We start from the raw sequence: 24,785 nt of genomic DNA, 5'->3' as shown, positions 1-24,785 counted from the left end.
GTGTGTTTTTAAATCCATGTGAACTGTAGGGTGCTTTTACACGAAACAATATATAATCCCACAAAAGATTATTTGGTTTTGAAATAAATTATTGGGTATTAATTTCATGTATGAAATTGTTTTCCTAAATTTATGCTTTAAAATTGACTTTATATTCCCTGAGCAGATGTCAGATTATTCCTAATCTGACCTGTGTGTGAAGCGACCCAAAATTATGCTTTGGGGAGAATTCAGAGGCAGTGTAGAGAAGTGGCTTGGCTTTGATAGTAGACAGACTGGATTTTTTTTTTTTTTTTTTTTTTTTTTTTTTGAGACAGAGTCTCACTCTGTTGCCCAGGCTAGAGTGAGTGCCGTGGCGTCAGCCTAGCTCACAGCAACCTCAAACTCCTGAGCTCAGGCGATCCTCCTGTCTCAGCCTCCCGAGTAGCTGGGACTACAGGCAGGTACCACCATGCCCGGCTAATTTTTTTTTATATATATTTTTTAGCTGTCCATATAATTTCTTTCTATTTTTAGTAGAGATGGGGTCTCGCTCTTGCTCAGGCTGGTCTCGAACTCCTGAGCTCAAACGATCCGCCCACCTCGGCCTCCCAGAGTGCTAGGATTACAGGCGTGAGCCACCGCGCCCGGCCCAGACTGGATTTTAATTCCAATTCTGCCACTTCCTAGTTGTGCAACTTTGGTGAAGTTGCTTACTTTTTTTGAATGTCCTGTCTTTTTAATCATTAGTTAAATGTGGAATATTGAAGTTGCTTTCAGTGGGTTCTCTTCCTACAAGTGCCATTCATTAGCAATTCCCCACTTAACTTCCATTTTAGGGGCAGAATTCTACCTCACATACATTAAAAAATAAATAATTGAACTAATTATAAGTATCACACTAGCTTGGATGGATGTCATTTATTAAAAGTCACTTAACACTTTCATTCTGTTGTTAATAGTGACAGATTAGTTTTTGTTTTGTTTTAAATTTTAATGGTCATGTAACTTTATTTTTTTCAGGTGAAAAATGTTTATTTCAAAAATTTTATACCTTTTATGAATTCTCTTGGAATTGTAGCTTCTAATGGACTTCCAGAGGTAATCTGAAAGAAAATAATGAAAAATAAATATGTTTTGAGACTTTGGGAAGGGGGGATTAGTTCTCTAAATTTCTTAAGATCAAGTTACTGTATATCAAATTTTTTTTGCCCAAGGAAAGTAATCTAGCTAAGGAGAAGTGTGTTGAAACCAACTTTATAGTAATGAAAAAAACTTCTAAATATGTATATAAATGTATAAACAAGCATCATTTTGTGATTTATACTAGAAATTGATTTGAAATTTTTCAAAAACTAAAGTTTAAGCTTTTCAATTTCTAAAAGCCATTAAATATCTAAATATACACAATCATATTTGATTCTAATTTACTTTGGTATGCATCCTTAATCATAGAATCCATGATTAGTGCCATCAACATTATTGATATTACTGTATTATGGAACACCTCTTTTGAGCATTTTTAAAAACTACTTAATTGAAAATAAATTTGGTTGAAACGACTGAGACAGTATTGCAGAAATGTTTTACATTAGTGATGCACCATCCATCTGCCTGTTTTGTTTCACACTTTGCCACAAATGTGTTTTCATTGAGGACAGAACAACTGAGACCTTTAGGTGGTAAGGTGAGATATGTGGAGAAAGGGATGCCATGACAAATGATTAAAAACAAAAGCAGTGTTTTAGAAGAACCTTGTATTAGTTACTAAGACCTGAAGGCATGAAATCAAATTGCTAGACTGCTGATTCTGTGACCTGAATTGTTAGCTAGTTATTGAATTAATTAATTTATTAATTCAACAAATTTTTTTTTTTGCCCTTTCCACCTGAAAATTTTAATACCTTCTGTTAAATGATTTTTAGGTGAAAGGAAGAATACATACTGAAATTATACAATTTCTCAAAAATAATGACAATGAAAACACTATATAACAGACTCTATGCATTAAAGCAGCAATCAGAAAAATATATAGCACTAAACATTTTTATCAGTAAAAATTATAAAATGAAAATAAATTAATTTTCAAAAAACTAGAAAACAACAAAAGAAAGCACAAGGAAGGAAATAAAAATAAAAGTAGAAATTAATGAGAAAGACAATAGAAAAACAGTAGATCTAATTAATAAATTAAAATCCTGGTTGTTTGAAAAAAACATGACCAAGAAAAAGAAGGAGAAAGCACAAATAAACAAAATAAGCAGCCAGGTGGTGGCTCAGGCCTTCAACAGATATTTTTTGAGTGCTTAGTATGTGCCAGACATTGTGCTAGATACGATGGATAGAGAGATTTAACTCACTGTCTTAAGTCACTTAAAATGCTAGTGGGAGAGGCAGACAAAGAAATAGAACTTTACAGAAGTCTACAAGAGTCTGATAGAAGTATGCACGGGGTTCTGTGGTATCTTAGAAGAGGGCCACCTAATCCAAACTGAGGCAGGTAGGTTTCATGGAAAATATTTAATAGTTTGGAGGTGATGTGATTTCTGAGCTAAGTAAGTCTTACGAGAGATGGCATTTCCAGGTGTTGGACATTGTAGATTCAAAGGCATAGCAATATTATGGCCTGTTCAGTTAACGCCAAGTTGGGATACAGGGTAGAAGAGTGGTAAGATACGGTACTGAGAGGCAAGAATGTTGTATTAATGAGTCCTGTTACCACCTTAAATACCAAAAAATATGTTATTCACAACTCTAAAGAATCTTAGGCACCTGTAGTAATCTTTTTTCCCTTAAAAAAGATTACAGCTTTAATAGCAATCTTAAGAGTAACTTTACATTTTCCCTAATATTTCCCATGTAACTGCCAATCAATAGATGATTGATAATTAGTGCCTCACTAATGTAGGGTAGGAACAATGATTAAACTTAAGCATGAATGACTGTTGTGCCTACTACGCTTCTGCAAACTAACAAAAAGTTTACATTTAATTGGCTTTCTTTCTACCGTTCCTTTTAGAATGCAATTTTAGTTGTCTCAGGTTGAAATCACTTTAAAAAGTCATAGCAGAAAGCATGTCAATAGTTGTTTATTGGGCATTGGTTTTAAAGTATTATTAAAAATTATGGATCAGAAATGATAAAAGATTTACAGATTCTGTCAGTTGAAAAAATGTCTAAGATTGGGAAATAAATTGTGCAAGTATGTTAATTGGACTAATTAAGCTAATTCTCTTGCCCAAGATACTTAACTGGAGGGAGCTGGAGTGAACCACAGGGTTTAGAAAAGATTGGCAGAATATGTAATCAAGAGGATTTGCTACAAAGTTTGAAAAAAATATTTTATAGTGGTAAATGTAATATGGGGTATTTGGAGAATCTTGGCAATTAAGTGGTTATAATAATATTTTATCTTATTTGTATATCTATTTTATCTATATTATTTTGTGGCATTGGTGAGCCTTGTCTACATAAAATTCTAATAAATGGGGTACATATGTAAAATAGACCTAAAATCAGAGTTGAAAAAATTTTGCAATTTTCTGTCCTTTACTTTTAAATGGGCCTTATTTATATTGCATGTGAACTAGTATATATTATAAAATTCAATGTATATTATACATTTAATTCCTTAGTGAAATCTGTGCTTCTGTGTGCTGAGAGATGTAATGACATGAAAGGGTAATCAGTGTTTTTTCTTTTGAGGTTGAAAGTCTCTCTAAACGATATGAAGAAATTTATCTTAAAAACAAAGATCTAGATGCAAGATTATTTTTGGATCATGATAAAACTCTTCAGACTGATCCTATAGACAGGTATTACACACATGGTATATTTTTATTCATTGACACACTTTTGATGTAGCTTGATACATAGGTAGGTTAAGTAGGTTTTTTATTTAATTTGGTGGCTTTAAGTATCATTTATAACTTTCAAATGTCTTTATATGAAGGAAAGGTAAACAGTACTTTAAGTATATAATTTATTAACACATTTGATATGGTGTTCCATAATTGCTTTTTTTTTCAGTTATCTGATTATAATTTTTAAAATGTGCACCAAAACAAAATGGTTGAAGTAATTAGTTTATTCAAGTAGTGATCTCTGTATTTGTCTATCCTTTCATCTCCTCTTGCCTGCCTGGTTCATTTTTGAAAAAAAAAAAAATATAAAATTATATTCTCTTGGATTATCATATAGAAACCTAAAATAAGAATGGTTGAGAGTAATTATAAAAATTTATGACTGATCATAAATAAGGTTAATTTTGTGTCATTAGCATGAAATTTTTAAATAAGAAACTGAAAATACATGTAATTTGGAAATTAAAGATAGTAAAATGTTTTTAATTTTATTTAAGTGAAAATAAAAGTTTATAGAAGTTATAATGCATTGAAAAGCTTGAGCTTTAATATTTTTAATACTGAACAACTTGGTTAATAATAAATACCACCAGGGAGAAAAGTTCTCACTTTCACTTTCAGAAAAATACTTAATGATTGGTGCACCCCTTTGCTATAAACATAATGGAAAGAAATCCACACTTAAAAACAATGGTGAAAAAAATAAAATTTCATTTATTGAAGGAGAAGTTGGGTCATCTGTTTCCTATCATTGTCTATTGATTTACTATTTTATATGATATTATGAAGCAACAGAAAGTATTGCATTGCTTTTTTGATACATAAAGCACAAATTGTAAATTTTCAATATGAATGACTTTGCTATCATTATTTAGTTTTGAAACACAGAGAACACCGCGAAAAAGTAACACTGATGAAGAAGTGAATGTGATTTCACCACACACTCCAGTTAGGTATGAAGTTTCCTGCTTTTGATTTTCATTATAATTATTTATTCAGTGCTCTATAGTGCTTCAGGTTTGCTCATTTGTTTCAGTATATATTCTTACGTACATGCAACAAGTATATGTTGAGTCTTCTTTGTGTGCTGGGTATTTTACTAGTAGCTAAGGGTACAGTTATTAGATCTAGCTCTGACTGTGTTTAAGAAACATAACAACATAACCTAAAATGGGAATGTGTTCCATCTCAGTAAATAAAAAAGAGAAAAAAAGGTGTCACCATTTGATCTGTATATACAACCTTGAAAGAGTAATTTTTATGTCTTTTTCCTCATTCCCTTCCCACATCTAAATCTGTTATCAAGTCTTACTGAAGCTACCTCCAAAACATTTTTTGAGTCCATCTACTTTTCTTTATTTCTACTATTACCATCCTTGTGCAAGACATCTTTCTCTTTCTCTTGGATTTTTTGCAGTGGCCTACTAACTGATCTTGCTGCTTCTGCTTTCATCACTATTCCTCTCTCCCCATCATCAAATCTATTCTCCACAGACATCCCAGAATAATATCCTAGCACTGTAAATCAGATCATGTTCACCCTGCTGTTAAAACCCTCTGATCGTTTCCCATTGCAATTGGAATACAATGCAAATACCTTCACAGTGCCTACAACACCATTTATGATCTGGCTTCTGATGCCTCTCCAACCTCATCTTTCTTTCTTGCTCACTCTGTGGTGGTCACACATTGGATTTCTTTCAGTTTTTTTGACTCTCCAAGCTCTTTTGTACTTGAAAACCTTCATGCTTGATATTCACTCTTCTTGAAACTCTTCCTTCTTTTCTTTCCATGGATTACCAACTGCTACTCTTCATTCAGCACAAACATTGCTTTTTAAAAGATTCTTCTGTCTGAAGTATTTTCCTTCATTATTCTTTCTCATAGCATCCTATTCTATTCCTTCATAGTATGTATCACAGTTTATAATGATAAATTTATTACAATTTATAATGATAAAATTCATTTTTGTGTTTGGTTAACTTCTACTACTACCCACAATAACCTTTAAATTCCATGTCACATGGCCATGAATTTTTTGTTCACCATTTAATAATTAGGGCCTATCATAATGCTGGGTACATAGTGGGCAATCATTTTATTTCAATATATTTGAAATGACTGTATAGATGTATAAACAAATACATTGTCATGTAAGTATAGTAATAGGCGTAAGGACAAGTTAATGAGTTGACACAGAAGAGATTTTGTAAAATGATGTCTGAACTGTATTTTGAAACATGGAAGAGTTTGTTTCATAGGACAAACAAATTCTTCATAGGACAAGGATTTTAGGGAGTGAGAACAGCGTGTGCAAAGAGAAGCAAGTGTGAAATAGTGGAGTGTGTCTGGGGAACTATTTTGTAGCTTTGTGTTGACTAACTGTAAAATAAAAGGATGAAATAGCAAGAGAGGAGGGTAGGTACTGACCACAAAGGGCCTTATATTGCCATAGTTACCAATCTGAACTATAGCATGTGCATGATACAGCCTGTGCTGTAAGTGGATGTTAAACAGGAGTAAGGATAAAATCAGACTTGATTTTTGCAAGTTTACTTGGAAGTATTTAATAGTTTCTGAGGAGATAGACTTACCAGGACAAGAGAGGATGAGAAATAGAGAGACCTGTCAATCTGTTTCAGTGGTTTTTAACCAGGGATACAAATTAGAATAATCTGAGGTATTTTTTCGAAGTACACATGTCTAAGCCTTACTACCACAGACATAATGAAAATCTCTGTACTGGTCTACTTTGGTAGTTCAGTTGAGAGATTTTGAAGATCTGAACCAATAGAGTGGTGGTAGGAATGAAGGAACAAGAACAGGTTTGATAAATATTTGATGACTTCATATTTAGAGTATTGTTCTTGAGGCATTTATGAAGAAGATGTCTAATAAACAGTAGGATATAAGGATCTTAAAGATTTGGGCATCATTGGGGGAGTTAAAACCATAAAAATAAATGAGATTGCCTGAAGTGAGGATGTATAATAGCAAGAATGGGTAGCTAAGGGCTGAACTCTAAAGAATATTAGCATTTGCCAGGTGTGGGGTGGCTCACGTCTATAATCCTAGCATTTTGGGAGGCCCAGGCAGGAGGATCACTTGAGGTCAGGAATCTGAGACCAACCTGAGCAAAAGCGAGACCCTGTCTCTACCAAAAATAGAAAAATTAGCTGAGTGTGGTGGCACACACCTGTAGTCCCAGCTACTTGGGTGGCTGAGGCAAGAGGATCACTTGAGCCCAAGAGTTTGAGGTTGCAGTGAGCTATGATGATGCTACTGCATTCTAGCTTGGGTGACAGAGTGAGACCCTGCCTCAAAATAAAACAAAACAAAACTGGCATTTATTTTTTTTATTTTTTTTTATTTTTTTTTTTTTTTTGAGACAGAGTCTCACTCTGTTGCCCGGGCTAGAGTGAGTGCCGTGGCGTCAGCCTAGCTCACAGCAACCTCAAACTCCTGGGCTTAAGCGATCCTACTGCCTCAGCCTCCCGAGTAGCTGGGACTACAGGCATGCGCCACCATGCCCGGCTAATTTTTTGTATATATATATTTTAGTTGTCCATATAATTTCTTTCTATTTTTGGTAGAGACGGGGTCTCGCTCTTGCTCAGGCTGGTCTCGAACTCCTGACCTCGAGCGATCCACCCGCCTCGGCCTCCCAGAGTGCTAGGATTACAGGCGTGAGCCACCGCGCCCGGCCTAAAACTGGCATTTAAATACTTGGTAGAAGTCAGATTCTAGAGAATGAGAAAGTGTGAGTGGGGAGCCCAGAGAGTGAAGCCAAGAAAGCCAAGAGAGGGAGGGAGTTTCTGGAAAGAGTAAGTTTTCAAGAATCACAAATGCTTCAAGGAAGTCAAGTATCAGAACAAATATGAACGGTCTTTTGGTTTTAGCAGTTGGCCATTGTGGCTTTAGTCATTGTAGCTTAAATATGATTAGTGGGCATAGAAGTGTATGGAAGCCACAGGGCAGCATATTTGAAAGGTGCGGAAGTGTAGATAACAGTTTAGAGAGACTTGGCTGAGAACAATGAGCATGTTTTACTAAATATTTAAGGACCCTTTCAGCCCTAAACATTCTACAGTTCTTTACATCATTAAACAGTGTCTCAAATGTACTGCTACTCCAGAATTTTAATGTTTACTATACACCACACACACATACATAAAATTGTGAAATTAAAGAGATTTTTAAGAGATTGACCTAATTTTATTTTATAACAGTGGCAACTTTTAAAATTATCCAGGACCTTTGTATCCTTTCTTCTTGAAGATTTCCATAAAGGAGAATTATTTGATTCTTTACTTGATTTACTAAATATCTTATTGTAATTATTTGAAAGTGTTTAATATTTAATTATAATATTGTTTTCTTCAAAGAATACCATTTTGATGCCAGTTTATATATTTTCTCCTAAGAATAATGTCATTAGTTTGGCCAATTCATGTTTTTATTGATACATAGTTTTATTAGTAAATAAGTGCATTCATTCTATAATTATAAGATTACTAATTGTGAATACATATTTTCTTAAAGATTTAAGTAAAATGTAATTCCTTGTAAACCACATGTATTTAACTTGGGAGATAGATGCATTTCATTTTTTTCTTTTTCCTTCGTTGCCTAACACTTTTCTCTCTCTTTTTTTTCCTTTAGGACTGTTATGAATACTATCCAACAGTTAATGATGATTTTAAATTCATCAAGTGATCAACCATCAGAAAATCTGATTTCCTATTTTAATGTAAGTCATGTATGAAACATTATTATATCTTGGCAAAAAAATTTGAAATTGGAAGTTAAAGTACTGAGTACTATTTAAAACACTTATCTCTCATAAAACATGTAGTTAACCATTATCTTTTCTTGCTTCCCCCCCCCTTTTATTTATTTGTTTTTCTTTTGCAAGTGAACATCTTGGCAACACTGATTTCCTTTAACGTTTAACAGGTCAGTTATGGATTTCAGGGAATTCATCTTGCTAGATTCTTGATATGTGCCATTCACTGCCTGTAGGCCATTGACCCAATTTTCTTTTATGGCTCAAATGAAGCTAGTGTGCTGTTGTATAAATATTTTACTAACCACAACCATCCAACTAAAAAAGATAACAGGACAGCTTTAAACCAAAGACCATGTTTAAAACAATGAAAAATTATGTTTAATACACTCTCATATCATGAAAAGTTTCGTTTAGCAATGGTATAATTTTTAACTTCCAGGAAATCTGTGAACGAAAAGTTCTTTTTTAATTTTAACATAGTGTTTATAGTCTCATATTGGAGACATGAATGTGATGAATACAGTGAATACTAAAGAAAAATCTTAATACTTACAAAAGAAATCAAATGTAACTGGTAAAATAACCATCTCATGGATAATCTTTTAGTAAAGTGCCATTTTCATTGCACTTTAAGAAAGTAAAGATTTTCTTGCTTTCTTAACCCTTCAAATTAGGCATTATTAGTAGTATGGTTTAATTTATATGGTATTATTTTTAGATTTTCTTATAGTTACCATTTGCCTTGCTCGCCATTCTTCCTTGCAACTTAGACCTCACTTTTGAGATCACTTTTTTCTTCAGATTATCTTTTAATAATTCCTTTAGTGAGGTTAGTTTGTGATGAACTTACAAGGTTCTGTTTTTTGGTCTGAAAAATACCTTTACCCTTAATTTTTGTGAGATAGCTTTAGCTGGATCTTCAAGTCTAGGTTCTACTTTCTCTTAGAAGATTGAAGATACTATTTTACTACTTTGAAGATGTAACTTTGCTATTTCCTGGTTCCCATTTTTGCTAATTAAGAAGTCTTCTGTCAATCTAACCAGGTTCCTTTATAGTTAATCTATCTTTTCTCTCTGGCTGCTTTGACTATGATATTAGATAGGAATTAGCAGCACTCGATGCAGTCTTTTTCAACCTATATTTAACCATCTTAATTTATAATCTTGTCAGGCCCTGTACACATTGCAGTTTGCAACTCCTGATAGACCCTGAGTGTGATACCTGAAGGCCCCTGCTACATTCCCTCCCCTAAAAAAAAGGGAGAAAGATTGAAAACAAGCATGCATATTGCGTGCTTGCTCTTTCACTCCTTAGTTAAACTCAGATGAGAATTGGGACCCACTGAAATGCTCATCCATGGAAATGGGGTATAAAGGCAGGAGACTTATTAAAATTTGATTTATTCCAGTAACTGTACTTTTTGTAATTGTCATTCATTACCATAACCTGCCTGAGATTTTGTCATAATCTGTTGTCATCTCTTGCTGTGTTTCCCCTCAGGAATTAGCAGAGTAATTTCTGTCATTATATTCATAATTATGTTGGTTCAGAACTGATTTTGTTCATCCAACTTGCATAAAGTTGCTTTTGTTTGTGGGTTATCTGTAGCTCAAAGAATATTTGCCAAAATGTATCTACCCAATTGCCTACAACTTTTACCAAGGGATAATAGAAGTTAAAAGAAAGATAATCTCTTTCTTCTCAAACAAATATGATTTTGAATACGTCTTCTAATATTTGAAGTATGGAGGAGCTCTTTTTTATTTTAAATTACCTTAGTTCGGCAGAAAATTGTGCCTCAAAGATATTTTCTGGAGCTCAATTTAAAGCTTAACTTTTAATGAAGCTTGATAGCTTAACTTCAAAATTTTATGTAGATGAAAAATTAAGCATGTCTTAAAGGTCATTATGTTTTTCCTTGATTTTACTTCTTTAATAGTTCAAGTTTCTTCATTTTTAAGATTAATGCCATCTTCCCAATGTGTAAAATCTTAGAAGCTGTGGACATTTTAATGGATGTGTTGGCAACAATGAGTTCATGGAAGGAAATCCTTCTTTGTTATATGTTTCTAAGATTTGTGTGCTATTTTTTTTCAGGAATATATAATTATTGATATTCTGGAATGTAAAATTTTTGAATGACAATGTGCACCTTACAAAGAAAATTATAATTAATTTTAGAAAGTTTATTTTCTAATGTATAATATCTTGAAAGTATTTGATCTACAAAGGTTATAAAAAATAACCCTTAATATAGCTGATGAGAAGCATGTTTGTGATATATTTCTAGTATGTATCACAATATGAATTATAGAATATTATAATACATTATGTGTTTCAATACATCATCTTGTGATATGTTTTAATTATTAAAGTTGATGTAGCCCCATCCCAAATGATTCACGTGTTGGAACTTCTTTTGTAACTATTTCCCTATCTTGTATTTCTGAAAATGTAGTTAAATAGTTTAGCTAATTGTTAACTCTTTCCAGCACAGTTTTACAGTAGAATATGATACCAAGTTCAAATCTTAGTTTTACTTCTTCATTTGATTCTTTTTGGGTAACATACATCCCGGTGCAACTCTTTTTTTTTTTTTTTTTTTTTGAAACAGAGTCTCACTCTGTTGCCCAGGCTAGAGTGAGTGCCGTGGCGTCAGCCTAGCTCACAGCAACCTCAAACTCCTGAGCTCAGGCGATCCTCCTGTCTCAGCCTCCCGAGTAGCTGGGACTACAGGCAGGTACCACCATGCCCGGCTAATTTTTTTTTATATATATTTTTTAGCTGTCCATATAATTTCTTTCTATTTTTAGTAGAGATGGGGTCTCGCTCTTGCTCAGGCTGGTCTCGAACTCCTGAGCTCAAACGATCCGCCCACCTCGGCCTCCCAGAGTGCTAGGATTACAGGCGTGAGCCACCGCGCCCGGCCCCAGTGTAACTCTTAATTGAAGGTAGTTTTTGAGAATGTATGAGGCTCTTTTTGATGTATGGAAGGACTGACACCTCTGCTCTTCCCTAGCCTAGTGGAAGAAAATTTAGATAGTAGGGCTTCTTAGTTGTACTCTAGTATTTTTTGGTCACTAACATCCAGTGAAGTTCTATTTTCTGCTTATTTTCAGTAGTTGTGTCTACCTAGTTATTGTGGAAGTGTTTCCACATTTTTATAATTGTTGAAAGTTAAAAGCCATATATTATGGAACAAAAAATGTTAATTCTGATTAAACAATATCCTCAACATTGATTTCTGTTTATACCTCTTGAAGAACTGCACAGTGAATCCAAAAGAAAGTATCCTGAAAAGAGTGAAGGATGTTGGATATATTTTTAAAGAGAAATTTGCCAAAGCTGTGGGACAGGGATGTGTTGAAATTGGATCACAGGTAACTTGAGTTCATTTTAATTAGTGCTACTATATAGTAATAACTTTAATGACAGCATCTGTCCAGATTATATAAATACTGTAATAGTATTTGTCCAATAGTATAAAATACTGGCAGATACTATATTCCGGCTGCCTACGTGTGCTGCTATTTATAGGAAACTTTATGGGAAACCACCCCTCACTCCATTACAAAAAAATAAGTATACATGCCAAATGTAGAAATTTTAGAAAATGTTAGCAAGAAAAACAATCGGAATTTTTGATATTATTAAATTTTTGATGTATATGCTTTGACTTCTACATGTATGAATATTCATGTATACATATGTGAATGGGGTAATACCATACATGCCATTTCTCAGTAATCTTATTGAGTGATAGTATTATTTCAGAAATCTAAAGCTAATATATTGGTTGAGAGTATGGGCTGGGGAGTTACAGCGCTGGGTGTATATCCGGTTTTACCCTTGAGCTGTGTTGATCCTGGATGTGTCATTTAACTTCTCTGAGATTCAGGTTCTGTATTTGCTCTGCTTTGTTGTGTGGCATTAACGAGGGCAATATATAAAAATATGTTTGAAAACTATAATCCACTGTACACATTTATTTCAGTGCAGTGAGGTTATATTTTGATGCCATCAGTGTTTTAAACATCTATATTTAACAGTTCTTTTTGGTTGTACAGTCATGTATCGTTTAATAACAGGATATGTTCTGAGATATCTGCATTGTTGGGCAATTTCGTTACTGTGTGAACACTGTAGAGTGTACCTACACAAACCTATATGGTATAGCTGTGTGGAATACCACACAAACTCAAAGGGCTTTTTCCTGTTCTTTCACTCAACAACAACAACCAACACAGAAGACTTCTGTGACCCCAAAATATGTGTGGAGTTCTCCCCATCAGCAAGCAAACAATCAGTTCTGCTGTGGATACCGGCTGGGTGTCCTCCAATTCAATTTTGACACTTTCTACCTGAAGATATCAGCAGATCCCACAGGTTGAGGACTCAGTCTCTAAGACACCAGTGGGAAGTCCTTGTCTCCCGAAGTTCTGACCAACCAGCTTCAAGTTGGGGTTCCCATGACCCCCTCTTTAGGTTTAATTAATTTGCTAGAGCAGCTCATAGAACTCGGAAACGCATTTACTGATTTATTACGGAGGATAAAGAGATGAAGAGATATATAGGGTCAGGTCTGGAAGAGTCCTGAGCACAAGAGCTTTTGCCCTGTGGAGTTGGTATGCACTACCCTTCCTACACATGGATGAATTCTTGTTCACCTTCCTGTAAGCCTCTGTATGTTCAGCTATTGAGAAGCTCTCAGAACCCTGTTCTTTTGGGGTTTTATGGAGGCTTCATTACATAAACATGATTGATTAAACCATTGGCTTCATTATATAGGCATGATTGATCCAACCATTGGCTATGGGTGATTAACTTATCTTTTGGTTCCCTCTCCCCTTCCTGGAGTTAGGGGGTAGAGTTGAAAGTCCCAGCCCTCTAATCATGCTTTGGTCTTTCTGGTGACCAGCCCCGATCCTGAAGTTACCTAGGGGCTGCCAGCCATCAGTCAACTCATTAGCATACAAAATAAACTTACCACTTTGGAGAGTCCAAGGATTTTAGGAATTATATGCCAGGAAACAGGGTGGAAAACCAAATATACATTTTACAATATTGCAATAGCCTACTACACACCTAAGCTATATATGGTATAGGCTATTTATTTCTCCTTGGCTACAAACCTGTACAGCATGTTACTGTACTGAACACTGTAGATGATGGTAACACAGTGGTAAGTATATGTGTATCTAAACATAGAAAAGCTACTATAAAAATATAGTATGAAAGATTTAAAAAATGGTACACTTGTATAAGGTATTTACTATGAATGGAGCTTGCGGAACTGGAAGTTGCTTTGGATTAGTCGGTGAGTAAGTGGTGATTGAATGTGAAGGCTCAAGACATTACTGTACATGTAAACTTTATAAACACTACACTTAGGCTACATTAAATTTATTTAAAAATTTTTTCTTCAACAGTACATTAACCTTAGCTTACTGTAACTTTTTTACTTTATAAGTTTAAAATTTTTTTAAAACTTTTTGACTCTTTTGTAATAACACTTGGCTTAAAACACAAACACCTCATACAGCTGAACAAAAATATTCTCTTTATAATCATTTTATAAGCTTTTTTCTATTTTTTAAATTTATTTTATTTTTTAAGTGTTTTTGCATGCATATACATACTATCCTAGATCTACACAAAGTCAGGATCATCAATATCATTTTGTCACCTCTACATCTTGTCCCACTAGAAGGTCTTCAGTGGCATTGACATTCACAGAGCTGTGTCAGTGCCTGTGATAACACTACCTCCTTCTGGGATGCTTCCTCAAGGACCTGCCTGAGGGTATTTTACAGTTAACTTTTTGTTTTATAAGTAGAAGAAATAAACTCTAAAATAATGATAAAAAGTATGGTATAGTAAATATATAAACCAGTAACTGTCATTCATTATCATCAAGAATTTTGTACTGTACATAATTGTATATGCTAGACTTTTACACGACCTGGCAGCACAGTAGGTTTGTTTACACCAGCACCACCACAGACGTGTGAGTAATGCATTGTGCTATAACATCATACTAGGTGATAGGAAATTTTCAGCTTCGTTATAATCTTATGGGACTACTCTTGTATAGGGGGGGTCTATCTTTGACCAGAATATCATTATGTGGTACATGACTGTATATGAAATTTGTGCTTTTACTTTGGAATGAAGGAATATGGTACGTGTGTGTATCCAAAGTTTGGTTATTCTTCCAACTGATGGGAAGGTTATTTGGTTAAGACTTTTTGCTGATAAGGTCAATTTGGTTCGATTTTTGCCAGTGCCAGTTTTACTAAATTTTATGGACAGAGGCTATTCTCTTAATCCTAGATAGCCATCTTGAAAATCTTAATACACATCCTGGGTCACAACAAGTATTATAATGGGTATGTACAGTGTTTAAAATAGTACCGGGCATATAACCTGTCCTCACTATGAATGAGGTAGACCGAAATGGAGTGAAGGAAAACCAAGGTACCAGACATAGCTACCCTCTTGATAATTTACTTGAGAATGTTAATCATCATTTTATACTTAAGTCTTGAGTTTTAGACAAACTAGCTTTTGTGATCTTTGATAGCCATATTCCTAAGAAGGGTCAGAAGTATGTTTCAAAAAAACACCTTAAAAAAATTAGTAATTGTCAATTTCTAAAATAGTAATATCTTATTTTTCTTTTTCTCTTTTGTTTGTAGCGATACAAACTTGGAGTCCGATTGTATTACCGAGTAATGGAATCTATGCTTAAATCAGTAAGTAAAAAAATAATGTAACAGAAAAAAATTCAGTGCTGACACAAATAAGGTTTCAGTTAAACTTTTTAAAAAATTATCTATTTTAGGAAGAAGAACGATTATCCATTCAAAATTTCAGGTAAATTTTTTAGTTCTAATAAAAGAATTTTTTCTTTTTATAAAAGTAGAGTTTTTAATCATTCTTTTTTTTTTTCCTTCCTTTAGCAAACTGCTGAATGACAACATCTTTCATATGTCTTTATTGGCGTGTGCTCTTGAGGTTGTAATGGCTACATATAGCAGTAAGTTAAATTTTAGTAAATAAACATTTTAGTTCAATTTAAAGTTAAAAAAAACTAAGGTGTGGTGTGTGTTTTTTTTTCAGGGGTTGGGGACAGTGTGGGCTTAAGAAGAAATGCATATTTTAGATCAGTATATGCTGAAGAGAATAATTGGTCATCATAAGCCATTTAAGCAGCTTATTATTTGAATTATTTCAGGTCATCTTGGGGATGATATTTCACTAGGCTCCTGTTCTGAGCATACTGAATCCAGGAAAGGTACCTATTGAAATCCCTTCAAAGACCTGTGAGATAGTCAAGTACCAAAGGAATATTAAAGAGCAGACTCTACTGATAGGGAAGCACTGCTATAACCTCTATGGTCATGAAACCAAAGATTAGAGCCAGAATCCACCAGATAAACACAATAGTAACAGTGTTTTTTATAAATGTAATTTAAATATGTATTATTTTTACAAATAATTGTGCAAATTGTTAAAGAAAAATTTTGCTTGCAGAAACAAAAGAGGAATATTTGTCTAAGGATACAAAAACAAAAGTAATAAAAGTGAAACTTAAATTAGTAACCAAATAAGGAAAACCAAATCCTCATTAATGACCAAGAAATGCACATTTTAAATAGATACCATTTTCTAACTGATGAAATCAGCAAAATCTTGAAGAATCCTTCCCTCCTCTCACTAAGGATTAATGAGAATTAAAATGGATATGCTGATGAAATGCTGGTAACATAGTAAACCTGTCCCTGATGTAAGTTTAGTATATTTAAACCTTTGAAAATTTGATATAAGCCATGAGCCCTTTTTCTAGGAAAAATAATATACATGCACATATACTCAAAATTTGGAAACCTATTTCCTAGGAGTCTGTAGACTCCAGAATAAAAAAATTCTGCTGCAAATAAAAATTGTTAAACCTTTCTACTGTTTTAATTATTTGTTTGATAAGCCTTCCAAATAAAAATACCTAGTTCAAGTCTTAACATTTCATACCTAAGTTACATTTTTTCTTTCATTTTTAGGAAGTACATCTCAGAATCTTGATTCTGGAACAGATTTGTCCTTCCCATGGATTCTGAATGTACTTAATTTAAAAGCCTTTGATTTTTACAAAGTGATTGAAAGTTTTATCAAAGCAGAAGCCAACTTGACAAGAGAAATGATAAAACATTTAGAACGATGTGAACATCGAATCATGGAATCCCTTGCATGGCTCTCAGTAAGTAACTAGCTGAAAAAATTAAAGATATTCCTATGCATATGGCTAACGAATTACCTGTTTGTGAGAGGTATTTCTTAACATCTACCTCAAGAGCAAATATGCAATTTTAATGAATATAAGAATCAAGTGGAATAATAGAATGGAGTTTTATTTGAGCTCTCCAGACCATCTAATACAGCACAGTAATTTATGTAGGAATACCTTTTCTTAAAACATAGCACTTTAAAACAAAGCAGAATTCTTTAAAGTATTTAGGTAATTTATTTAAAATACAGGTGTTCTATTTGAAAATGTAAATACCTGGTCTTAAATTTCAGTAAAATAAACATTTTGAGATAATGCTATTTAGATGATTAAAAAGTACATTTTTTGGGCCAAATTTAGTAGGATTTATTTTGTCCCATTATTAAAGACAGTACAAAAATCTACACTATTGTTCAGTTATAGGTATTGTTTCAAGCATTGTAGGGGCACAAATCGTATTCTCTAGGTTCTGTTTATAACATATAAGCTATTGATAAAGCTTTTGTTTTAATAAAGGTGCCATTTCCTATGTAATAATAGTGAAATATTTATTTGAAGTTCTGTCATGCTCTTTAAATCTGTGTAGTTGGATAATACCTTGTGAATCATCAGATTTGTAGATTAAGTCGGTTTCTTTTGAAACTGTGTTACATACTACATAGATATCTTTTAATTTGTATCAGTGTATAGAAATGGTAATAAAGAAAATTCAGACTTAAGAATCCTTCAGACTTTAGAATCCTAATCTGCACATGTAACCTTAGGTTTAATTTTTTGATGTTTTAAATATCTAGTGAATGAGAGATAATTTATTTCTTAGTGTTTTCTTATATTGCCATATAGACTGAGTGGATAGAGGAGAGAAGTATGGAAAGTTGATAGAAAGACATTACATGGAATTTGGCAACTACTTACAGAACAAACTTCTACTTGGTTAAAAAAAGGAGTGGGTAGAAGAAAACTTTCTGAATCTTGGGGATTAAATGAAGGTAGCAAAAATAAATAGATAAATAAATAAAATAAGCACATAGAATACTTTTCAGAAGCTTGTGTCCTCCCAGAAATTGAAATCATGTCATTACTCTTATGTCTGAACACGACTATTCTTTTTTTCTTTAGAGAATTAATTATATTTCCATTAGCACATATTTATTGAACATTTGCTGTGTGCCTTGCATTGGGGTAGCCATTGTGAGGTTACAAAAAAGACAAAAGGCCTTGAAAATTGTGAAAGAAGTAATAGAAATTTACTGTTTAAAAAATTGCTTGTACTTAAGCCTGTTAGCTCAGTTACTGACATTCATGGCTTCTAAACAGTATTCCTTTATTTCTGAGAATTTCTGGAGCAAAAGTAGGGAGCCCAAAGTTTAGAAAACAATATAATTTATTTATGACAGGACGATGTGGAAGCCACAAAGCTCTGAATTTAAATTCTAAATGTGGCATCTCTGGCAAAAACTATAGGGGACTTTTATTTAGTCATATATTTTTAATGTTTGAATTTTATATTACTATTTTAATCATAAAAAACTAGAGTGGTAGTGAGCAACTTTGTGTAAATACGTCATGCCACCCAAGCAGTATACTGTGTATTTTTTTCTGTGAGAATAATTGGCATTATAGAGAAGGGACATGGGATAGATATATTTGAGCTTTCACAGATGTGGTTTTTTTTTTTTTTTTATTGAAGTATAACACATATACAGAAAAGTATACATCTCAAGGGACAGTTTGATGAATTTTCTACAAATTGAACACACCCATGTAACCAACACCCAGATCAAGGCCCAGAGCAAGCTTTCATAGTCTTCTGATTCTCTGTCACAATGAAAATGTTTCATTAAAACTGTAGATTGGTGAGAACATATTCACACAGTGTTGTTGACTGAGAAACATCAAGTGAGGTACTACTTACTTCCCCCCATTAATTTAAGGAAAGAATATCATTGTATTTTTAGTGATTGTGTGGGGAAACAGGTTCAGCATTTTTGTTTGACAGTCTTGAGAAATAATAAACCAAGAAGGAAAAAGCACATTTCTGTTTCTTTCCATCCCAGAAAAATTAACAGGCAATGTATTAGTGTAAGTAAGATGCTGGAACAATCTACTGAAAAACCTAGTGAAATCTTATTCTCTGGAAATTTGGGGGATTAGAGGTAATTTAGAATACACTGTACTTAAGGGTTAGATTAAATGACTTTCAGGTGCTTGGAAGTTCATAATGCTAACAGGTGATGAGATTTTGATATCTTAGTTTCAGTATTTTCAAAATTTATCAGTTTTCTTCAATAAATCTTTATAAACCAAGGTACATCAGGTGCTTTAATTCTCTCAATCTGTAATTCCCCAACCCCCGCCCACCCCCACTACCCCACCCCCAGGTGCCCAACAGGAGGTGAGTGGTAGCAAGGGAGGGAGGGGACCCTTCATCTGTATTTATAGCCATTCCCCATCACTGGCATCACTGCCTGAGCTCCACCTGCGCACCCCACCACCACCGCCATGTCCTGGAGAAAAATTGTCCTCCATGAGACTGGTCTCTGGTGCCAAAAAGGTTGGGGACCGCGCTGCTTTAAATGTCTTTTTCCTGGATTCTTCCTATTGATCTCCCATCTGCTACCTTGAGACCATTTCTCTCTCGAATCAGGGAAATCTTCTCATAATGCAGATCCCATCATGCTAATTCCTCAGATAAAAACCTTCTGTGGGGCTTACTATATTCATCTGGTGATGATAGAGGACTACCATATGCCTCCCTGCAAAAAAAAGACCACTGTACTACCTGTATAGAATACAAAAAGTAACTGCCTAAAATCACTGGACAGGAAGAACAGATTGTAGTTAAGGAGAAGAGGGGAGTTAGGAGCATGGGGAGGAGGAGGCTTTTAGTCTGGGGCTAAGTGCAGTAGGTGTAGGGAAGAACAGTGGGGGCAGGGGTTGGAGTGCTGATGGGAAAACTGTGGACTTTCTGGCCAGGGAAACTAGAAAACTGAAGCTGAAGCTGGAGAAACCTTGGCCAGTGAAGAGAGTGGAAGAATCCTGCAAGGGAAAGAGCCAAGAAAGAGTGCCCAAATTCTGTCTGCCCACATCTCTGACTAAAACCTAAATCATTTCTGTGTATAACAGACTCAAAGCAGCCAAATGAAAGGCAAAAGATCTGCGCTGAGAGCTGAGAGGAGTTGCTGCCCAATAAATTTAAGTTCAGCAAAGATAATTGCCTCCTAAAATAAAAAAAAAAACCAATGCTCATTTGAGAAAAATAATTCAGAACCTTGACAATTCATATTTATCATGTCCAGGATACAATTCTAAAATTATGCAGCATACTAAAATGGTCAAAGGAATCAGTGCATGTTTTTAGAATGGGAGCTTTAAGTCAACTACAGTCATGTGTTGCTTAACCTTGGGGATACATTCTGAAAGATGCATCATTAGGCGATTTCATCATTTGCGAACATCATGGAGTGTACTTATACAAACCTAGATGGGATAGCCTACTACACAGGTAGGCTATGTAGTATATGGCCTATTACTCCTAGGCTACGAACCTGTATAGCATGTTACTGAACTGCATACTACAGGTAATTGTTACCCAATAGTAAGTATTTGTGTATCTAAACATATGTAAACGTAGAAAAGGTACAGTAAAAATACAGTATAATCATCTTTTTTTTTTTTTTTTTTGAGACAGATTCTCACTCTGTTGCCCAGGCTAAAGTGCTGTGGCATCAGCCTAGCTCACAGCAACCTCAAACTCCTGGGCTCAAGCAATCCTCCTGCTTCAGCCTCCCGAGTAGCTGGGACTACAGGCATGTGCCACCATGCCTGGGTAATTTTTTCTGTATATATTTTTAGTTGTCCATATAATTTCTTTCTATTTTTAGTAGAGATGGGGTCTCGCTCTTGCTCAGGCTGGTCTTGAACTCCTGAGCTCAAACGATCCACTTGCCTCGGCCTTCCAGAGTGCTAGGATTATAGACGTGAGCTACCATGCCCCGCCCAGCATAATAATCTTATGGGACCATCACCAGATATGTGGTTCATCATTGACCAAAAGTCCTTATGTGTTGTGTGACTGTATTTGATGCCTCAAAGGCTGTTTTTTAGAAGTTTTTTCTCCTCCTTTTTTCTTTTCTTTTCTTTTCTTTTGTTTCTTTATTCTTTTTTTTTTTTTTTTTTGAAACAGGATCTCACTTTGTTGCCCAAGCTGGAGTGCAGTGGCATGATCATAACCCACTGCAGGCCCAAACTCCTGGGCTCAAGTGGTCGTCCCACTTCAGCCTTCCAAGTAGCTGGGACTACAGGCTTGTGCCACAGCACCAGGCTAATTTTTAAATTTTTTGTAGAGATGGTGTCTTGCTGTATTGCCCAAGTTTCCTCCTTTTTTCTTATGTCAGCAGTTGAAAATATAGACAATGATTCCCTGGTGGTTCCTGAAACCACTTCAGGGAATTTACAAGGTAAAAATTATTTTCATATTACTATTAAGATGTTATTTACCTTTTTCAGTATACTGACATTTAAAATGATGTAAGGCTGTTGGCACCTTTGCACAGATTCAGGCCGTGGCATCAAACTGGCTAGTAGTCATTGTATTCTTCACCATTACACACTCTCAGTTACAAAAAAAAAAAAAAAGACCAGTGTGAGCAAGAGTAAGACCCCATCTCTACAAAATATAGAAAAATTAGCCAGGCCTGGTGTGTGCCTGTAGTCCCAGCTACTCAGGCAGCTGAGGCAAGAGGATTCCTTTAACCCAGGAGTTTGAGGTAAGCTAATAAATAAATAGATAGATAGTGTCAGTTCCATTTAAGAATGTCCTGGATGAAGCAGTGAAAAATATTTTTATTAAATCTTCACTTTTGAGTCTATGTCCTTTTAATATGCAGTGTGATAAAATTGAAGTATGTATAAAGTTACATACCAAAGTATGATAGTTGTTTTAAGGAAAAGCACTTAAATTATTGATTGAGTTGTGAACTGCCCTAGTCACTCTTGTAATAAAACACATTTTTTACTAGTAAGATTGGTGAGCAATTGTGTTTATTCAGACGGGTATTTGGCAGACATTTCCTTGAAAATGAACAAAGTGAGCTTGTCACTTTAAGGAAAACAACTAGCAATAAAGATTGCCAATGATAAGATTTGTGTTTTCAAGCAAAAATTTTAGAAAACTTGTATCTACCACTGTAAGCTTGACATCTTCCCATTACTTAAATTACTTTTCTGATGAAATCAGTGGTGATATCAATGAGTGTAATTTTTTAATATTATATAAAGAGGTTTGTCAACATTTGGAAGATGTCCCATATATTGCAAGATTTTTTCATTTTGCTGGTGGAAATCAGAACTCTTACTGGCCCTGGGTTGGTTCTGCTCCTTCCAATGGTTCTTTCCATGGCTTTGGTAATTTCCTCACATGCATGCACTGATTAGTGTTCAGCTGAAGACTCAAAGGTAATGCTGTGCAGACCTCTTGAGTTCTTTTTTTGCAGCTCTTTCCTTCTGTGCAGCTTTCTCCTTTCTAGATTCTGTCCTGTTAACTTTAGTTGCCTTGACTTCCCTAATTTCTCAACTCTGTTTCTTCAGCTGGAGGACCACTGGGCTCTATTCCAGTTTCTCCTCCATGTGTTGTGGCCTGGAACCTCTGGGTAGTGACTATAGCGATGATGGGGCTCACCAACTGTTTTTCCTCTCTCATGGATCACTATCCTGTGCTGCCTGTCGTTCATTGTCTGAAAACTGTTGTTTCATTTATGTTGTTCAATTTTGTAGTTGTTTAAACAAATCTGGTCACTGTTCTTGCATCAGGGCTGGTAGAGTTGCTAAACACAAGGCTTAGTGATTGATAAAGTATTTATAAATATAAAATATGTGTATTTAAAGAATATTTAAATATAGGCAGTCCCTGGGTTACAGACGACCCGACTTACAGCATTCAGTAATTCTGAACGGGTTCTCAAGGCTCCCCACAAGGAAAATTTATATTAAATAATTAAATTAATAATTCAGGAATTAGTTTCTTCCATGCACATAAACAAACCTCCATGATGTAAGCAGGTCTTTACACTAATGGCTAGTCCCATTGTTTATATGGTCACTTATGCACAGCATCACTTTATCTTAACTTTTATATTCGATTTTGTAAGTCTGTGTTTACCATTATGACCATGCCTCCAAAGTGAAAGTCCACTGCAAGCCCATGAGTCTGCAGCAAAGAGAAGGGTGATTACAATGGGAACAAAAGTAGAAATAATTAAGCATTTGGAGAAAGGCCAGATGCCATCATTCACTGGGAAAGCATTAGGCTTCAGTTGTTCGACTATCAGGACAATTATAAAGGATAAAGTGAGCATAATGGAACATGTGAAAGGCTGTGCTCCAATGAAAGCATCAATTATTACTAAATAGCATAGTGGATTAATTATCGAAATAGAAAGGTTATTATTGATTTGGTTAGAAGATCAAAATAAGTGTAACATTCCTATTAGCCTAGTGTTAATACAACATTAGGTGAATGTTACGTTTAATACTCTTTTCTAAAATTTCTCTTGTCTCCTATTTAAACCTTTATATGAGTTTGTTTCTATGTTATGTTTGTTTGAATTAAAAGAAAGAGCATGATAGTTTCTGTAACTTATTATACAATGCAGGGGTATTATTATAGTATTGTACTGTATTATTATGACCACATATGAGCCATTTTAGCTCCATTATTATTATTATTACCATATATGCACTGTTCATCAGGGATCCAAGTTACATACAAATCCAACCTAAAGACATTCTCAGGAACGCATCTCCTCCGTAACCTAGGGACTACCTGTATTATTTTTATTTCCTCTGTTAAATGCATCTGATCTTCTGAATAATACTGTTTTGGTGGGGTGCTTACTATGTAGAGAACACAGAAGTATTAGTTATTAACTGTTTCCTCGTATTAAATTTTATAAGTCACAAGAAAGTTTAGTCTTCTTTAAATGTTATCCAATGTAGTTGACTCATTAAATTGGGTTCTGTCATACTATTTTTCTGTGGTCATCAAACATTAGCAAGCTTCTTCATTCAGTTATGCAAATATTTGGCCAAGATACTTTTACATAGGAAATGATTTAAAATGTTTCTTTTAAATTATTCTTCCAAATTTTAAATGAAGGGCTATTTTATACATCCGTACAGTTGTGATGAGTAGCTCATAGTTTTAGAGTCTTGATTTGGTCACAAACTTATAAACAAATTTTTAAGTTTCTTTGGCATTCTTTTGAAATGTCAAACTTGACAGGAAGTGAACACAAAAGGGAGAAAAGCCTGTGGCTCCAAAAAAGCCAAAAAGGATATCTGTTGTATGTTTGTACGGTAGATCATTAACCTCTGGTGCACTTTGCACAAAGGTTTTATTAATAGTATTTACCATGAGACATTGTTAAAAAAAAAAGTTACATTTTACTCAGAGCTACTTCTCAGGAAGCCAAGTGAATTGCAAGAAGATGATTAAGCCACATGTAATAATGCTTTTTTAAAACATGGGTGAGGACAGTGAAGCAATATGATGCCATATTTACATTTATACAACTGTGCTACTATAATGAAAAATTATATTTTTAAAAGCTCCTCATGAGTTATTTCAAATAACCATGTATTTACTTTTTTGTAGCAAGGGGAAACATTTTAATTTTTAAAAACCTGATTCTTTCTGAAAACATAGCTAAGGCTTTAACCTTTCTCAATCTGACACAATGTAGTCCCAATATTTTCACCTTAACTTCCACAGCTAACTAGTAACTCCCGCTCGAGTGATTTAGGAGACGTGACTTCACTATTCAAAACGGGAATTATTTTATTTTGTTCTAAATATACCTTTGCTTTCAA

General features: G+C 34.4%; 1 protein-coding gene across 3 annotated transcripts in view; it reads left to right on the top strand.

The window, feature by feature from the left end:
- Window positions 1-24,785, top strand: part of RB1 (RB transcriptional corepressor 1) — a 126,718-nt gene that overhangs the window by 37,467 nt on the left and 64,466 nt on the right. For 2 of the 3 annotated variants that reach the window (XM_069467289.1, XM_069467290.1), the window contains exons 9-17: window positions 1,003-1,080; window positions 3,685-3,794; window positions 4,718-4,795; window positions 8,505-8,592; window positions 11,896-12,012; window positions 15,331-15,387; window positions 15,477-15,508; window positions 15,595-15,671; window positions 16,693-16,889. In XM_069467289.1, coding sequence (XP_069323390.1) covers window positions 1,003-1,080; window positions 3,685-3,794; window positions 4,718-4,795; window positions 8,505-8,592; window positions 11,896-12,012; window positions 15,331-15,387; window positions 15,477-15,508; window positions 15,595-15,671; window positions 16,693-16,889 — 834 coding nt within the window. Of the gene's footprint in view, window positions 1-1,002; window positions 1,081-3,684; window positions 3,795-4,717; window positions 4,796-8,504; window positions 8,593-11,895; window positions 12,013-15,330; window positions 15,388-15,476; window positions 15,509-15,594; window positions 15,676-16,692; window positions 16,890-24,785 lie in introns of all 3 variants that reach the window. The other variant, XM_069467291.1, reaches the window with a different exon arrangement.

Source organism: Eulemur rufifrons, chromosome 4, assembly GCF_041146395.1.
Source record: "Eulemur rufifrons isolate Redbay chromosome 4, OSU_ERuf_1, whole genome shotgun sequence".
NCBI lineage: Eukaryota > Metazoa > Chordata > Mammalia > Primates > Lemuridae > Eulemur > Eulemur rufifrons.
Note: the sequence above shows the minus strand (reverse complement) of the source record. Positions and strands in the feature narration are given on the sequence as shown.